The sequence below is a fragment of the Pomacea canaliculata genome, linkage group LG13, assembly GCF_003073045.1.
Source record: "Pomacea canaliculata isolate SZHN2017 linkage group LG13, ASM307304v1, whole genome shotgun sequence".
Taxonomy (NCBI): Eukaryota; Metazoa; Mollusca; class Gastropoda; order Architaenioglossa; family Ampullariidae; genus Pomacea; species Pomacea canaliculata.
This window is the reverse complement of record NC_037602.1, coordinates 15,703,667-15,722,032: the sequence shown is the minus strand read 5'-3', so window position 1 is coordinate 15,722,032 and position 18,366 is coordinate 15,703,667. Positions and strand designations below refer to the sequence as shown.

Below are 18,366 nucleotides of genomic sequence, written 5' to 3'. Positions count from 1 at the left end.
TCACGAACTGAATACCACTGGACTGCTGGCAACGATTTTTTTCCAGTCTGCTAAAACGAGGCATTAGACGACATAACTTTCGGCTTTTTTACATTTCAGATTAACTACTAAAACGAGGCATTAGACGACATATAGCTTCCGGTTTGTTCACATTCTTTGTTACGGCTCACCGAGACTAACAGCGAATCACTTCGCACACAAGAGGCCAAGAGTGAGTCTCGGCATCCAGACAATACGCATCCATGGTCACATGGTTGTATGTCACATGATTTTCTTTGTTTACCTTTCTTTGTAGAAGAGTCAGCATAAAGGGCCCGCCTCTTTCTATTTCTATTTTACATGTGACCGAACGAAAGAGCCATGAAGTTGATAAAAAGAGTTGATTATTATCTTCAGTATAAGAAATCGCGCGATCAAGACTGTGCATGCACAGTGCTTTAGTTTTTAAGTAGTCAATCTCATTCCATTTCAGGTCTTTTTTGATGGTCAGTCATCGAAAGTTGCATGTGTTGTATAATTCAAGACTTGTAGTAACTATCCAGCTGTACCACGGACAGGCTCTTAAAGGGTGAGTTTGAAATATTCATGTATGAATTAATTTCCATATTTAATTTTATTTAATTTTTTTTATTGACTTGCGTTTCATTCTTTATTCATTTTCTTTTTTTTTCCAGTAAAGTAGACCTAAATAGTCTTAATTAATTGCACATACAGATTGCTCAACACGTGATAAACACGTGTCCCTGTAGTGTACTGTAGATTTTCATAACAAATTCATCACTTGCAGTTCATTTGTATAAATAAAAGCCAACAACTTTTAATTATTATATAAAATTTTACCAAGGTTTGTTAAGAGAACCCAAAAAGCAAGTTTAGTAAAGATGTAAAATGTTTTATTTCTATCCTGTTTGATAAGCACTATTATTTTATGTTCATCTTCATTCATATAAATCATCTATATTTGCCACATTTTCATCTGTTTGCTGCTGCTTGTGCTTCTTTGTTGTATGGGACTGTTGGTTTGTAGAGGCCAGGTTTTTTTATGCATAAACACGTTGAGTTTACTTCCACAAAGGGAATGTGCTCTACAAATTCTACTATTATTATAGGATATAATTCAAGCACAATGCTTCTGTCCCAAAAAACACTCATCATCCCAGTAGCCTGAATAAATACATAAATTTTGTAGTCGATTAAAAATATTGTTATTTGATATTTGTCAATATATGTTTCTACCACACTCTAGGTAAAGCTATCCTTTCAGGTATGAGTTATATTTATGAAGTAGGTTAACTGTCTTTATAATTGTTTTTCTGTGGAAAGGGTCTCTGCAAACGAGTTACACTTACCATTACAATTAAGCACTGATTCAGTGTCAAGAGGGCTCAGTAATCTATGGACTGTAGCGACATCATGCATGTACTTTGATCTATATTCCATCTCTTTCTCATGAGAGCCATTTATTCATATGATGTGTATGTCAGGTGGAAGTAAACAATACACTAACTGTTGCCTAATATCTTGACACAAGGCGGCACCAGGAGGAACTCTCAAGTAAATCTGAAAACATTTCCCATTGTAGATACAGCGAGACACTAACAAATAGTGAAATGAGTCCATTTTTGTAGCCTATCATACAGAGATACTCCTATTACATTTGATGCATGAAAAAAATTAATTCTGGTCTGAATGTTTTCTGATCATAACAGTTAAGTGTGTGTGCTTTGTGTGCAGTGAGTAGCTTCTAGCTAGAACCAGGTGCAGTTTAAGAATTATGATTATTATTATTGATATGGAACATGCATGTGTGAATGGTTTAAGCAGTGCACTTTCTTCATTCAAATAATGATTTCCTCGGTTTTTTTTTTGATTTGGCTGCAGGTACAATCAGTCATGCCTGTTGAAGAAGGCTGGGTGCCATATCGACTTCGTTTGGCGTATAGTGTGGGTCATATACAGAACGATCTTCATGCATCTGTATGGTTCAGCTATTTTCTCCTCTACCTACACCAGGTATAGTTTTACATATGCTCTGTGTGTGTGTGTCTGCAATGTTAAAAGCAAGTTTCTGAGATATTTTCTAATTAGATATTGCATTTCTGACTTGAAACACCATTGTCAGACAGTGCAAGATAATAAAACAGATGTTTTTCACTGTCACTATGCAGAAGATCTGAGATTTGTGCGCTTGGTATTTCCATAAAGAAGCTAACCATTATACTTTACACTGACTGGTTTTTTTTCTGGCAATGTTTTCCACTTTATCTGTCTTGCTTGATACCTTTATTTTAAATGTAAGGAATTTCTTTTATGCTCATGAATTTAGTTAATAAGTCTGTTTGCTTCAAATGGCTGCTTGTATTAGTAAATGAAAATCTTTAATTATACAGTGTACTGTATTATGCTAAATGTGTGATATACTAAATTATATTTATTAGGTTTTATATTATTGTAAAGATGTACTTACTACTTGAATGTTGAGGCCAATATGCGTGAAAATATGGTTTATACGTTTAAGTGCATATACCCACTTGTGTTTAGGAATTTATTTGCCTGTATGTGCAGAGGAAATTATCTTTCTTAATCAACATTTGATAATTGATATCATTTTTCTTATATTTCCAGGTAAAAAATTTTAATAATATATGGGCAGGAACACTCTTGCTGTTGGGCCAAGTTGTTGATGCCATAGCTACACCTCTTATTGGATATGAATCAGACAATCGGAATGGCTGCTGCAACTATGGAAAAAGAAAGTCATGGCATCTGTTTGGTATGCATTTTAAATCAGAAACTTTTATTTCTTTTTCCAGATAATTTCAGGAAAATTTTCTTTTTCAGTATTTCAGTTTTATTACAATGTTTCAACTTTATTTCTCAGACACAAGATGCATGCAAATAACCTGACACATACACAAATCTACAAATTTTTCAAATTTCTGTGTATGCATATTCACTGCACATATCAACTGTTGTGTCTGACTTTTACCATTCTTTGGCACAAGAAAACCAAGTTGTATACATTTATTTGGATGCATAACATTGCTGTCTTGGTCACTTATATGCTCTTTTCATGCTGTCTAATATGTCCTGAGGAATATATAAGATATGAATATGATGCAACTTACTATATACCATGTTGAGTAGTATTATGGCCTCTTATGGGAATGTCTGATATTTTTTTCAGGCATCCTGCTTACTGCATTTGGCTTTCACCTTCATCTTCATTAAGTGCATTAATTGCACTAATGAAACACCTGACTATGTGCAGTTCATCTACTATGGTGCATTTGTCATCATTTTCCAAATAGGCTGGGCAAGCGTGCAAATTTCTCATCTGTCACTTATCCCCGAGCTGACTTCCTGTGAAAATCAGAAAACAGGACTTATTGGATGGAGGTTAGCAATGATATCTTCATAGATATATGCAGATCTTACTTATCTTTTAGATTTGTATTCAGGAAAGCAGTCATCCTGTAATGACGTATTTATAACTCATGAAGAACACATGCGGGTGTGCAAATATATGTACCCATGACTTGGTTGCATCAACTCATTTTGGTTCAGTTGCTTGTCTAATCTGATGATTGATGGAGTGGTTTTTGTACAGGTATGCAGCAACAGGATTTTCCAGTCTCCTCACCTATGCCATAGCTTGGGTGTTGCTGTCAGCAGGAAGCAATGCAGTAACTACAGATGATTTGGGGCCAGGCGATAGTGACAGTTTTAGGGTAGGTAACTATAAGTTCAGAATAAACCGTAAAGATTTAAGACTGTTCATAAGAAGAACAGCAATTATCAGAAAATATTTTTGTGGTTACAACCATAGGAAAAACAAGCCCTGAAAAAGGAGTTTAAAATTATGTGGAAATATTTTCATTGAAAGAATAAAAAAAATCATAAAAATGTACTAAACACTGATAGTTAATGTTAAAATTATGTGATCCAGATGACAAAGAGAGAGGGAAAGTAATTGTTTATAGATTAACATGAACAAGGTTGAAAGGGACTATGGCTTCTTTTAGATGAGACTGGAATGCCAGTCCCTTTGAGAAACTGCTTAAATCTGTTCTGAGTTTTGAAATTAACATGTTCTCAACATCATTCCTTGTTCACCATTGTCACTGCCTCCTCATCATTACAATGCTCTCAAATATATTAGGATATCCTGTGATAGTTGCAGACAATTTCATTTGAGTTCTTCAGCAGTATTACAACTGTTATGGAATTTCTATTCCTACAAAAATGGATGAAAAAAATAGCTAATTTTTACCTTGCAATCTTGCAGCTACAGAAAGACCAGTGACTGGAGAACCAGTGATTACATTGTCTGTATTAACAGTATTAAAATGTTTGTCCTGTGAAGCATCTTTTTTTATCTTCATTTTGATACTTATTTTTATTTTGCTCTGTCTCATTTTTTTTTTAAAAACAAGAACCTAGCGCTGATTGCAACAGGCACCGGTCTGTTCTTTAGTGTCATCTTTTCACTTGGGAGTGCCTGAACCCAAACGTATGGAGGATGAACTTAGAAAGGTTACTGATGAGGATGGTATGGCTTCCGTTGAACGATCAATGCTTCTTCATGACCGGAAAAGAACCATTTGCAGCTGGTTTAAAGACATTCGTTTCTACCAGGTATACAGTCTTAAAAATCTGATTCACATCACACATATGTAACCTTGAATTTAATGATTTCTGCAGTGTAATTTGATAAGATTTAATGAAGATCAAAGTGTTACTGATTTAATATTGTAAATAATTTCATTGGATTTTCAGAAACTCTTAGTAAGGATAAGTGTAAGCATAACAGACATAAGGAATGCAAGGACAAGAGTTATCATTTCAATGTCATTTTATTCAATGTCTTTATCCTGATATGGAAAGCATGAACAAAATAAAGCCTTTTTATATCTCATCTCATATCTCAGCACCACCCAAAATTTGATACATTTACATTATGAAGCAGCCAAATTATACTTCTGTTTGGGACAAGAAGTGATAATATTTAGATAATATTTAATGATACTGTATTATGCTGCGATAGAGTGATTTCCCCTCGCCTAACTGGATGGAAGGGGCAGAACTGTGTTGTATTTTCGTCTTATCTGACATCTTCCTCGTGTTGGACTTAAGATTGCCTGTGATTTTGACTGCCCTACCATCGGGTTTGTGGAATGTGGTGTCTCTTCATCTCTGTAGCTACAATTCCTTGATATTCGGTGTAGTTCAGTGAGCTTCATGTCTGCTTGATCAGTGAACTTTTGCATGTGCTGGGGTCATTTGTCGTTCCAGTGGGGCTGATGCCGTCTGTTGGATGTGCTATTTGGAACTGTATTTACTATGAAGTGTATTACAGCTTGTATGACATGTTTGATATTTGGCCTGGGGATTAGGTTCATGTTGTGTGTAGATGCTGATCTTTGGCCTGTAGTACAGTCATTTTGTTCTGACTTCACATTATTTTCACATCTTACCATCTGTCATATTACCATCTGTCATCTTAAGCTTGTCCACAGGGAAAAATAAGGCCCTATACAAGCAAACTGTTATTATTATGTACTATACTGTAGTCATTAGGCTCTGTTATATCTTCTCGCTCTTTGCTGAACTCAGATTGAACATATATATATGTATTTATTTACACACACATATTGATCTAATCATCTGTTCTGTGGCTTGACGTCTTGACTCTATACAGTCAAGTCTCTGACTCCCTGTATATAGGCTTTCTGCCTCCTGTTTCTTTCTCCCTAGACGGGTCAAGGTCCTCCATCTAGACTATTAATAGTTATTTCCCTAGGATATATGTTATTGTATGAGCTGTGCTCACCACTTGAATGTTGAGGCCACATGTTCCAAGTCAATCAAAATTTACCTTAATAATTTTCCTTGTGAACTTGCAGGTAGCGCTTGTCTACATGTGCACACGCTTATACGTCAACATGTCACAAGTGTATCTGCCAATTTATCTCACAGAAACTATGAAACTTGATAAGGTTAGTCACTTCTGCAGCTATACATTTCAGTCTAATAATGCTTATATTTTTTCAAGGTTCAGATACTTTTTTTGATGCATTTTGTTCTCATAAATTAATAAGGTTATTTATACATTTTTTAGACCTTGATCCTTATCCTTGAGAAACTATCATCAACCAAATGTGAATAAAGGGAATGAATTGAAGACATGGCTTTTTTAAAATTAAATTGAAGACAATCAAATAATGATAGGGTCCAATAAACATGATTATCTTAAAATGAAGTACAGTAATTACCGTTAAATATGTTCTGGATTTGATTCTTATTGTTTGGAGATTTAAGAAAAATCATTGTAAATTCCTCCATTCTAGAAGATTCAGTCATTGGAAACTAAGTAAGAGCAGAGGGAACTACTGTGATGTACAGTCCCTTCATCTCTTGATAAATAATCCTTTAACACCACATTTGATTCCTGTTGTAGACAAGCATTGCCAATGTGCCACTTGTTTGCTATGGAAGCAGCTTTTTGACGTCCATTGTCATCAAGATGGTTGACAGGAACTTGGGCAGAAAGGTATGCATGCAGGCGCTTGAGTTGTTTTTTTTTCTGATGTAGCCATAGAAAATACTCAGTGACTGAACTGATTATGTCTGGCAGTTTAAAGTGTCGATTTTTGACTTTTCTGTGTGTGTGTGAATTTAACCTTGTTAGGAGTAAATCCACAGAGTGGACAAGCTGTTTTAAGAAAAGATTATTGAACAGTTGTTCACACTGGCCTCAGTGTGGTCAATCATTATTAATTCACAGGCAGAGAGTCGACTGTACAAATGCAGAAAGTATAGGTTATTGTTATGTGACAAGAGTTTATACTCAAGGCATGTTCAGGTTTTTGACTATCAACATAGCTTTTCTTCCTCTTCTCTCTTTCCTACTGTAGGAAAGTTAGTGTGCTCCTCAATATTATTTTGTGTCATTACCATTTTTTAGGGAAAATAAGAGATTTAGAGGCAAAGCAGCTTAAAAATATTGTTGAGTTTGACTCACTGTTGTAACTGATGTTGGACTGAAGTTTGTGGTGGTGTTGCAGCTGTCCTATCTAATTGGTACAGTTATTGCACTGGGTGCCTCAACCTTACTCTATTTCATCCCATCTGGTACCTTGTGGATGGTTTACCTTGCGGCTGTGATCATAGGTATAGGAGGATCTCTGATGCTTGTGACATCCCTGTCCATTGTCGCTGATCTTATTGGGAATTCAACAGTGAGTCCTCTTAACACCTTGAAATTTGTCAGCATAGCATGCTATTCAGTTTTTGGGGATTGCACAGATGTAAAAGTATAAAAACTAGTGATTTATTGAGCATCATGAAAATTATTTTTAAACATTGCATGTTAAATACATTTTTATTCATAAATCACAGTGTAGAAATGGATTGTTTCAGAATTTATTTTTTTAAAGCTTTTTGTGGATGTCTTAGATTCCAGTTAGAGTGGTTTTGATTGTTGGAAATAGGGTCCCTTTTATGTTTTATACAAAATGGGCTTCATATTTAGGTGACTCTTCTTCAGTGTGTTAACAGTCACAACTTGCTTATATTTTATAGTCATTCCAAGTGTCATTTTTGTGTTCCAGGATTCTGGAGCCTTTGTATATGGTGCTATGAGTTTTACAGACAAACTAGCCAATGGCATCGCTGTGGAAATCATTCAAATCTTTCATCCTTGTGTGTAAGTAATTGCAGTTTATGGCTGCTGACAGCCTTTAGAGATCTTTAAAAATAAAGAAATTAAAAAGTAAACAAGTCATTAAGAAGCATTGCATTTTATATTTCTGTATTAATGAAAGTAAAACTGTTGTAATGGTAGCAGTTGAATTAGAAAAAAAACCGGCATTCTTATTTTGGGCAGTAAATCCAGCAAAACTAACATTTCTGTTGTTTGCTTGCATCTGTTAGCTATCAAATTCATGTCTTTATTTATTGTCATTATTTGCAGAGCTTGTTGCCCAGCTTGTGGACCTTACTATCGGCACATTCTTAGCTTCGTGCCTGGAGGCTCAGCATTCTTTGCACTTGTTGGACTGGCTTGGATTGTGTGCACTTCAGCCCGTACAAGAGCCTCTGCAGGTGAGATGAAAGAAAGCTTTTGTGTAAGACAAGCCTTATGAAGGCTAACATTAAAAAAAAATTGTTTTGATCATGATCAGTAATTATTAAAAGGGATGTTTTTTATATCTTTGTTTACAGGGCCAGCTCTTCTTCATGACCCCACAAGTGGGTTGCCAGGATCATCTTATCTTGAGGAAAACAAAATAACCTCCCACGTCAACGGTTCTGTGCCAACAGATTCAGATGCTAGTGATAGTGAAAGTGCTCCTCTTATTCAGAAGAACCTGTTAAAATCCTCAAATCAAGCAAACGGCTATGCTTGGATAACAAAAGCATGAGCGCATTACACAACTTCTGGTGTGCAGTTTCTTGAAGTTGCAAAAGTTGACATGGCTTTTAGAGTAAATTGACATGGAGATCTGATTTGACAGGACTTTTTAAAGTGACTTGACCTGTTGTTTGGCCTCATAATTTGAAAGTGGAAGCGGTTTCTCTTCAGGAAGCATTTTGGTAAAATGAAGCTACAAAAAAAATTACTTTTATTAGAAAGATAACAACCTTGATGCACAAAGTGTGTGTGTGTGTGGGTGAGAGAGAGAGAGCACATGCTCATGGAAGAAAGATGGATAGCAGAGTGACAGGGCACAGTTACAGGTTTCATACTCATCTGAAACCTGCAGAAAGGTTTCATACTCATCTGAAACCTGCAGAACAAAAGGTGTTGTGATATTTGAGCATGATTAAGGGCATTTTTATCCGTTTGTGTATACAGTGGAACCTCGGTTAACGAACTTAATCCGTTCTGGAAAGCTGTTCGTTATCCGAAACAATTTTTTCCATAAGAAATAGAGGAAATAGATTTAATTGGTTCCCAGCCCCTGTTGACTCGCTAATATTTGAAAGTTACAGGCTGTATAGGTATTTGTTTTAATGAGAACAGTTATAATGCAATATAAATGGAGTTAAATAAACATAAAAACATTAACGAAAGCATTTAAACATAAGAAAACTTGTCGTTTTGACGGCGTGGTTGGAAACAGGTGTGGGGAGGAAGGGGTGGAATTACTGATTCCCCCTCCATGAGCACACGTAACATTTTAAAATCGGGGGCGACTTCCCTTTTCTGTAGCTTTGAGGTTGAAGGAAAAATCTTGTCCAGTGTCTGCTCCTTCTGCCTTTTTTGTAAAACTCTTCGGTAATACGACATCACATATCCGCCACACGCATGCCACCTTCATACTTTGAAATCATTTCCTTTTTCAATTCATTTGTTGGCCGCGTCCTTGTCATTACCTCACTACTATTAATTGCTCTTAATCTTCTTTAGAGCCATGATGAGGATTATCTTATAAAATAAAGCACAAAAATCACTAAATAAGAAGGATGCGCATAGATAAGGAACGACTGATCGTAACTGTGTCTCGAGCGCGAATGACGACATGCTGGTCGGTCACGTGTGGTTCACGTGGCTGTTCGTTATCCGAAATTTTGTTCGCTGTCCGAGACAAACTTTTAACGAAATTTTTGTTCGTTAACCGAAATATTCGTTATCCGAGGCGTTCGCTAACCGAGGTTCCACTGTATAAAGAATATAAAGATTGTGAGCATTTCAAATCTATTTTATCCTGATTTTCTGCTCAGAAATGTGGAATTTCATTGCTAAACTTGCACAACAGTCTCTCCTTTTCCACTTTTAAAATTATATCTTATTATTTCACAGGGTACACTCAATTTTGCCAAATATTGTTTTATGGCTGACTGAATGTGCAATTTGTAATTTAAGTGCCCATAATTTTGCGCACAGCTGAAGTAATCATCAGACTTTTAGTCTATGACCCAACCACACCAACTGCATATCTGCTTTTAAGTTTGTGTCTGGGTTTTCAAGATGACAGCCACCTTTACCATAATTTATTTATTAAAAGTGATAAGATTTATAGTTTGCTTACCTCTGTTTTTCAAGTTGACAGTCACCTTTCTCATCATTTATTGATTAAGTGATTAAATTTGCATACATTTACTTGCTTCTATATCTCAATCACCTCCTAAAATAAAAAGTGAAAATGCACAATTATTTGTTGATTGTTCTGTGGCTTTACTTATTGTGCTCACGTCTAATGTTTTGATAAGTTATACAAGTTATCCTAAGATTTTCAGCCTGATTGGAATTGGTGCTTTTACTGAAGTGCATAGAAAATGAGAACAATGACTTTCCTTTATTCTGCTATGCTTAAATTTATTAGCTAAATAGTATTTTAACAGCAGCAGCAAGTAAATCAAATCTTCTATATAGCAGGACAACCACTAACGTTCCTTTCATTCATATATTTTATACAGTACTGTGCAATGTGGTGGGGACCTCATCATGTTTAATTTTGGTTTTGATAGTCTGATATTATTTCCTTCTTAAAAAATGTAAGATACCTCAAGTCTAAAGAGATGACTTAAGTGCTTATGGTTGCATCAATAGCAGAATGGGCAAGATGAGTAGTCACTGTATACCTTATATAAACCAGAACATAACTGCACTGCTATTGGGAGATTAAATTGTAAAAGAAACAAAACCTGCGCACATAGGCTCATTAAATAAGCTACTATTATTATAATAATAAATAAGTTTTCTGATGCAGTAAACCATCCATGAACCAGTGACACTAAAATAATTCACAATGCCAATTTCGAGCATCTGCATTTTAAACATGTCTCATCTTAATTAAAAAAGAAAAGTGAAGCCAAAGTTTGTTTTATAGGGGTTTTTTGCCATAAATGTTTATTTAATGATTCAATGCCTTTTGTATCACAATGTACAGGGGAAAAAAAATAAACACCATTTGTTCCATGCCTACTTTTAAGCTAGAAACATTTCTCTATTTCTTTACTGCTGAAAATTATTAATGGCACTGTAAGTATATCCTACAACTTTCCTTTTACAAGAATTAATGCATATTGGAGTCTTAAATACATCAGTGAAAAGTGTACAAAACAATATTTACAAAAATATTCAAGGTTAACATAATCCATGAATTAAACAAGTAAACAAGGTCTGCATAGGATTTTTACCAAACTAATGTTTGTATAAAACATTCTCCATGCGCAGATACTTATCCTGGTTCAAGGACAGCCTCAGATGTGTTAACTACTTTCCTCAATATTGCCAAATCATGGGTTCCAGTTGTAACAAGCCACAAAGGACATTTATCATATAATACATAACAGGTTATCAGTACAACAGTCCTGAGATGGTCTTTCATCAAAAAAATGTTTGAGAGATAGGGTAACAGCGCTGACTTAAAGCAAAACATTTTATCTTTATAATTTTAACAAATAAAATAATTGATAAATCACTTACAAAAAGGTCAGACTTAAGCATGAAACAAAGATGTACTTCCCAGAGACTTTTATCTCAAAGATAAAGCACCTACACACCAATGAGATAAGAATGTCAGCAAAAGTATTGTGTGTTGAGGACAATGCATGCTGTTTACTTTTTACCACTAAAACCAATTCTGAAAAATCTGTTATCATGCTGCTTTAACATATTAATCAACCTTCTTTATCCAGGAAAAGTTCACTTAAGATGAACAGTAGATCATAATTAATTCGTGGTTGTTATTTTAACCAAGCTGTTTTGAAACACCTTCACAATAGCTAGAGATAACAAAACTGATGCTAAAATCCATATTTGGATCGCAGATGATTCTTGTTCATCTTGTTTTGTGCCCACATATTTTTCAACTCCAGTTCTCGTTCTTTGGCCTGTAACATAAGTTTGGAGTTTAATTCCAGCCAAATAGTAAGATGTAAAATATGAATTAATACAAAAAAGAAGAAAACAACCAGTTCCCTACTTTTCTATGGATTCAAACATATTTGCAGAATGAACAGAAATCACATAACATCTTATCATTCAGAGAACATTGTAACTTTAACACAGTATTAACCATAGTAAGCTAATACTCTTAGTCTACTCACAAACTAAAAATTACATGCTAGGTGACTTTTGTGTATTGTTTAAATGTCAGATGTATACCAACTTAAAGTTATGCAACACTCATTATTCCAACAGCAAAAATAACTGGTACGTGATCATGCAATAGTGCACATGAGCAAGCAAGCATTCATGTCTGCCTGCTCACAAGTGTGTATTGATATATATGGTGGGTCTGCAATGTGTGGGTCATGTCCAGTCAATGTGGGCAGTGTCAGTGTATGTGCTAGAAAGTGAGTGTGGAAGAGATTTTTTTTTTTTTATTATTGCCCTTCGCACCTCCTGGTGCATAGGCCATCGACGACAGTTTACTGTTGTCGATGTTTTAGTAGCAAAGATTTGTTTTTAGGGGGTGGAGGTGCTGGCCCCACGCCCAACCCTTCTCCTTTTTCAGCCGGGCTTGGGACCGTCCTTGGCGGAGAGCAGCCAGCCCTGTAAACAGGTGCCACGTGCAGAGAAAGAACAGCATGCCCGAGACGAGAAATGAACTCAGGGCAGCCAACCTTCACTGTATTGGTGACAGTCGCTAACAGCGCTAACCGTTGCGCCACCGGGCTGCTTTTAGTGTGGAAGAGAGGGCATATGTTAAAAAAAAAAAAAAAAAAAGTACGTTCATCTGTATGTGAAGGAAATTTACAGGCATGTATAACCAACAGTGCAAGCAGTTAGTGTCTACAAGCATTAGTGTGAATGTGATCAGTATTTGTCGAAGAAATGGTGATCATCATCACATCAAATTCTTTGTGTACTATCACTTAGTCAATAAACGAATTCTTATTCTTATATCTTACTTCCTCACCAACATATCTTACAATGTAGATCTGACTGGTTTCTAGTGCAATTTATGAAAAGTTCAATGTGTTTTTTAAAGCAATCAGCTTAACAATGTCTTACACATATACTTACACAGACAAAAACACACACACACAAGATGACTACACAAATAAAAAAGACAGACACACATTCAAACAAAGAGTGAAAGGTATAAAAAGAGAGAGCTACCCACTACTTAAAGTATTCCTGGCATAAGGCAGTGTTAGGGAAAGACTCGAGGGAAGGTTACTTAATTTAGGGAAGTAAACACTCACTTAATCTAGTTGTTAAATGGAGAATACATGTGGCTTAAACAAAACTGTCCCTGAATGGGTCTATGGCTGGTTTCCTTATTTAGCCATTTTAATCTTGCAAACCGAGATGTATTCCAGTAACTTGATCATTTTCTGAACATGTGTGTGACCATATGCAAATGTTTTACTGGGTACCACACACAGCAGATAGCCGAGTGGTTAGAGCGCTGGCATCCGAACTGAGAACGTGAGCAGTGGTTCAATGCCCCATTAGCACACCACACTTCCCCAGTCGACCCAGCTGGCAGGAATCAGTAACCAACTCCAAGGGTTGGGGAAGGTAAAGCGGCAAGGGAGAGGAGATGGGCATAGCTGGCCCAGAATAAAGTGGGGTCTCTAACACCTTCCCCACTAATGACCTGAAAATGTTTGGGGATGATCTTTACCTTCTCACCTTTTTTACACACACACAAAAAACATCATTAACGGTTAAAATAAAAATATTTATAACAAAAGGCTATACTCTCATACCTGAAAGGCAAGGTAGTGGATCTGCTTCTTGCGTCGCTGCTGGGCTGACGGCAAGTTGTCTTTCTTGCGATGGGGTTGGTAGGAAGTCTCCTCTGTCATTCCCTTCATCAGTCCACTTGGATCTACTTGATCATCAACATTTGCTTCGATGATCTCAATATCTTCTAGACTGAGTTTCCGCTTTCCCCCAAGTCTCTGGAACTGTGCAAAGGTTACAATGCATGTAAAAATCTAAGAAACAAGAGGAAAGGAAGATGTAACAAAACATGATGAAATTAATATAACTCCAGTAATAGTAAATTTATTAATATTAAGTAAAGCCTATATGCAAAAGTTTACAGATGATCAGACATCATACATGATGCTTAACATAACAGAAAACTACCAACAGTTGAGTAATGCTGTGCATGATATAAGAAAAAGCACACGAGGCTTCTCACTCTCACCTGTTGATCAGAAATCATCTGCTGCATCTCACTGCCAGTACTGCTGTCTGCTTCCTCAGTCTCTACTTCCTGCGTGCTTGAGTAAGCAAAAGATGTATTACTGCTTTGTATGCAGGTAGGCTATATAATTGTGATACTTTCAATAGCAAATGCATCTCTAAAAATGTCATTCATAACTCGGAAACAGCAGCTATATATAACTCAAATTTCTGAGGTGAGGGAAGGTTGCATGCATACACAACTATTTACTCATAATTAACCAAGTCCAATATTTGCATGACAGGTCAAATATTTGCTCCTAACCTACCTCCAAGTTGTCTTCAACTGACTCTTGAGCAAGATGCTGCTGCGTTTGCCACACCTGTGCACTGTTTTTGCTACTGCCTTCAGAGGGTGCCACATATAACTCTGGGGTCATAGGAGACACGAGGGGTGACAAAGACCATCCACGGCTAAGTATGGCACTGCTGAAGCTCAATGGTGCATCCTGGTTCACAACTGGAATTCCAAACCCTTGAGTGTTGTCACTGTCATCTGCTACTGATGGCCGAGTGTTTGATGCATCACCAGATCCAATATCAGCAGACAATGCTGAAACTCCCTTTGTTGTCACCTGCTCAGACACAGTCTCTGACGAGGTCACTTCTGTCTGGGGTCTGTCACTTCTGTCCAAGGTGTTGGCAGTTCTTAGTATGCTGACATCAGGTGCTGTGTCCTTCCCTGTGGAAGCTGTAAATGATGTCAAACTACTCTGTTCTTGTTGGGAGTCCAACCTAAAGAAGCTGCCACTATCACTTTCATCATCACTGTCACTTTCATAACCTGTTAGTGCATTGAAGGCACTCTGATGTTTTCTGGAGGGTACTGTTTCACTCAAGGCAGTAGAAGTCATAAGCAAAGATGATGAGACAGTGCTCTGCATTGCACTAGGATGCTTGCTAGACTGTTTCTGGGTAGCATCAGACTGGGAGGTTCGCTTGGTGAGTGTGTGTGGGATGAGTGGGCGGTTCAGTTCTTTCTTTGCTCCATGACTTGGACGAGGTAATATGGAAAAAAGATCTGAGCCTTTGCCCTGAAACATGTGATGCACTGAACATGAATCTGTTGACCAAAAATCTTTCTCTTATAAAGAACAAACTGTTCAAATTAAATGAATGTGAAACTGAAAATTATGGTACTCAAACTGGTAAATATCACAACAGTGAACTAACAGTGTGTTTAGTTCATAAATTCTTTTAGAGGTATATAATATAATCTTCTGAACTCTGAACTTCTGTGTGCTAGAACAACACATTCAAATTAATGAAAGTTTTCTTGTCAACTTACTGAGGTGAAAGTTGGTTGATGTGGCTTTTTATTTTGCTCTTCATCCTCATCCTTCACAAAATTAAAAAAGTACCAGATATTTAATGATGATAACTAGATGGTAATTCATATAAAACAGCATTATTTGGTTACATTTAAAATGAAACTTTTACATGTACACAACAAGTAAATCTTGAAAACAAACCATAAAGAACATAGAATATGCTATGAGAGAAAACTTGCAACAAAATGGAACGTTTTAACCTTGTATGAGAAATTGTGCACACAGTACTTTCTGAGTCTTTGTACCTTGATTAAAGCTGGTATCATGATCCTAGCTGGCTTCTTCCCAGTACAACGCCCAGGAGGCTTTGGCGCGTCGGCCAACTCGGATTCCTTAGGCTTTACAAGCTCATCCAACTCATCTTCTCCTGCAGCATCTACTATTTCCAACTCCCTTTCTTTTGGAGCAGGAAGAGCTGAAAATACGTGACAATAATGGCAATCAAGAAAAAAGCAGCAAACGAAACTCGCATGTAATGTTCTTAGACTTCAATGCCATAAAGAATACTTCAACAATATTCCTGCATGTAATAAAAAAAAATACTAACCGCTCAAAGTTAAAGGGTTTTGTTCGCACTGCAAATAACTAGTGCCAGTCCTGGTTGTAGGTGTGGAAGAACTAGCCCGAGACGTTTGATCATATCTGGTCGGCTTATAGTCTTCTTCGTCGCTGATTTGATTATCAGCGTCAGTACTTTTCGATACTACAGATTTTTCTATTTCTTCTGAATCACTAGCTTCACTGTCACTTGCGCCGTATGCCACGAGTGACATTTTTCTGTAATACGTTGTTGCGTTTTTCCGAGACGTACACCTTGGAAGGGAGGTCACTCTTTTTTCCTCGGGTGCGTCAAACTATCAATCATGGTATTAACGGACAATTAAATAAAATGATCGCGATGATAAAATTTACATATTTTAGCTAGGTTGATACGTTATCTAATGCTTGTGAAGAAAGAAAAAAGAATGATTTTATTAGCTTTCAAGTTCCTTGAAAATAGAAAACAAAATAGTACGGACGATCTGCCAATTTACTATTTTTTTAACGCCTTTCCTTGCTATGTTGAGTCACGTCTTCGGTTCGTTTGCTGGGTCATGTTGCATTGCTCGGGAGCAGTTAGTTCCCTGCTAGTCTGCATTAAATACCGCTATACCCGACTCACTAACCCTGTTAATTCAGATGGTTGCATTGTTCTGGAATAAACCAACGACTAGCTACACCCGAAATAAAAACTACACTTTATTGATTTTATGCAAAACCTTCGCTGGGTTCGACACGAAACGAATTTTTTTACATGGGAAATCACTCTTATCTCGAAAATGGCCTACGCCAAACATTCAAGAAAAACGAATAGGTCAAAATCCGAAGTATGTTCTTTAATAGAGATAGTTGCTGCAAATCAGGCGGTGCTGCTATCAAAATTTAGGACAACGGACAGCAACAGAAAAAAGTAGGAGGTTTGGAAAGATGTGGTGCAGCAGACGGATGATGCGCATTCATCCATCAAAAGTGACGGCTGAGCAACAAAAGCAGTCGTTTGTCCTGCATGATATCGGCGACCTGATGGGAGCTGGACAATCACCCGACAGAGCACTGTCATCATTTTTTTTTTTTTTTTTTTTTGCATGTTAACAGCCGCAAAAGTAGCAGATAATGGTTATTTGGTTAGGTGAAATCAATCCTGAAAATATCGCTCTGGCTGACACTGATCATTGTTGATTTCAAGTTTGTTATTCTCAGGTAAAAAGATATGGAAGGGCCTTGTTTCGGAAGAAAAACAAACAACAAACAAAACAAAGAAGAAAAAGGAAAAAAAATGCACACAGATAAAATATCACTGTACAGGAAGAGGTCTACAACCCCAGATTGCAGAATGGACTGATTAAATATATATTTTTTTAGTAACTGATGTGAATAATGGAGAGAGAAATTTTAACTTGCCTCGAGAAGTCGTTGATTCTCGCTAGGTCATTGAGTCTCGTTACACCCGCATGTCTGCTCGACTTTGCAGAAACAAGAGTGCGACGCCAACACCAGTTATCATATGGCAGATGCTACAGCTCTGTTTGTATCAAGCTGGATTGGGAAAGCTGCGAGCGACAACTGGCTTCATTTGTTTCATCATTATTCTATAGACATAACGTTTGCATGTTATATTGCTTGATATTTGATATGATGTAATATTAAGGACAGTGGGCATACAATTGGTCTGATGGGTTTTTTTTTTTTTTAAGCTGTAAACAGATCAAATCCTCTATATAGCAGGACGACCACTAATGTTCCTTTGATTTATATATTTTATACAGTACTGTGCAATGTGGTGGGAACCATCATGTTTAATTTTGCTTTTGATAGTCTGATATTTTACTTCTTAAAAAATGTAAGATACCTCAAGTCTTACTGAAGTGGGTTGCCCAAAACGGGGTCCGCTGGCGAGGTGTTGCTGCGGCCCCACGCTACTCAAGGACAAAACTAACTAAACTACCTCAAGTCAAAAGAGATGACTTCAGTGCTTATTGTTACATCAATAGCAGATTGGATAATGGGCAGGATGAGCAGTCACTGTATACCTTATATAAACCAGAATATAACTGCACTGCTGTTAGGAGATTAAATTGGAAAAGAAACAAAACCTAAGCAATAGGCTCTTTAAATAAGCTACTATTATTATGGAACACAAGACTGCAGAGATAAAGATTAGTGCATAGTTTCTACATAGTTTTATCTTGAAATCAACAGAGGAAATGTTATATCTACAAACACAATTGCAATAAAAATATGTCAAAGCCTCCTGCTGTATGTATGATGAGTCTAGTATTCATACTTTCATCTAAAAGAACAGAGAAAGTGATATGTAAATCTAACGCACCAGTTCTG

General features: G+C 36.7%; 2 protein-coding genes across 3 annotated transcripts; one reads left to right on the top strand and one right to left on the bottom strand.

Moving 5' to 3' along the window:
• The first annotated feature begins 283 nt into the window (after positions 1 to 283).
• LOC112554417 (major facilitator superfamily domain-containing protein 12-like) lies at positions 284 to 8,855 on the top strand. The gene is given in 13 exon segments (XM_025222185.1): positions 284 to 568; positions 1,882 to 2,013; positions 2,626 to 2,776; positions 3,189 to 3,399; positions 3,611 to 3,731; positions 4,437 to 4,499; positions 4,501 to 4,638; positions 5,907 to 5,999; positions 6,461 to 6,553; positions 7,068 to 7,241; positions 7,614 to 7,708; positions 7,976 to 8,106; positions 8,227 to 8,855. Coding segments are annotated over 12 exon segments (1,590 nt in total). The 5' UTR covers positions 284 to 568; positions 1,882 to 1,893; the 3' UTR covers positions 8,427 to 8,855.
• A 1,986-nt stretch (positions 8,856 to 10,841) lies between these two features.
• Positions 10,842 to 16,713, bottom strand: LOC112554277 (proline-rich protein PRCC-like). Of its 2 annotated transcripts, none has more exons than XM_025221989.1 (7): positions 16,037 to 16,712; positions 15,735 to 15,904; positions 15,447 to 15,497; positions 14,429 to 15,192; positions 14,121 to 14,193; positions 13,675 to 13,875; positions 10,842 to 11,844 (listed from the first exon to the last, which is right to left on the bottom strand). In XM_025221989.1, exons 1-7 carry the CDS (start codon positions 16,260 to 16,262, stop codon positions 11,758 to 11,760), a joined length of 1,572 nt encoding a protein of 523 aa, XP_025077774.1. In that variant the 5' UTR covers positions 16,263 to 16,712; the 3' UTR covers positions 10,842 to 11,757. The 2 variants fall into 2 exon arrangements, with proteins under 2 accessions (XP_025077774.1, XP_025077775.1); XM_025221990.1 differs by having other exon boundaries at positions 11,711 to 11,844; positions 14,121 to 14,189; positions 14,428 to 15,192; positions 16,037 to 16,713.
• Positions 16,714 to 18,366: the final 1,653 nt, after the last annotated feature.

What these genes read in the sequence shown, in the direction of transcription:
- LOC112554277 (XM_025221989.1), bottom strand. Translation starts at nt 16,262, where the DNA reads ATGTCACTCGTGGCATACGGCGCAAGTGACAGTGAAGCTAGTGATTCA. An exon ending in AAACCCTTTAACTTTGAGCG is followed by an intron (nt 15,905 to 16,036) that starts GTTAGTATTTTT and finishes ACGTATTTTCAG; the next exon opens with CTCTTCCTGCTCCAAAAGAA. An exon ending in AGATGATTTCTGATCAACAG is followed by an intron (nt 13,876 to 14,120) that starts GTGAGAGTGAGA and finishes ACCTTTGCACAG; the next exon opens with TTCCAGAGACTTGGGGGAAA.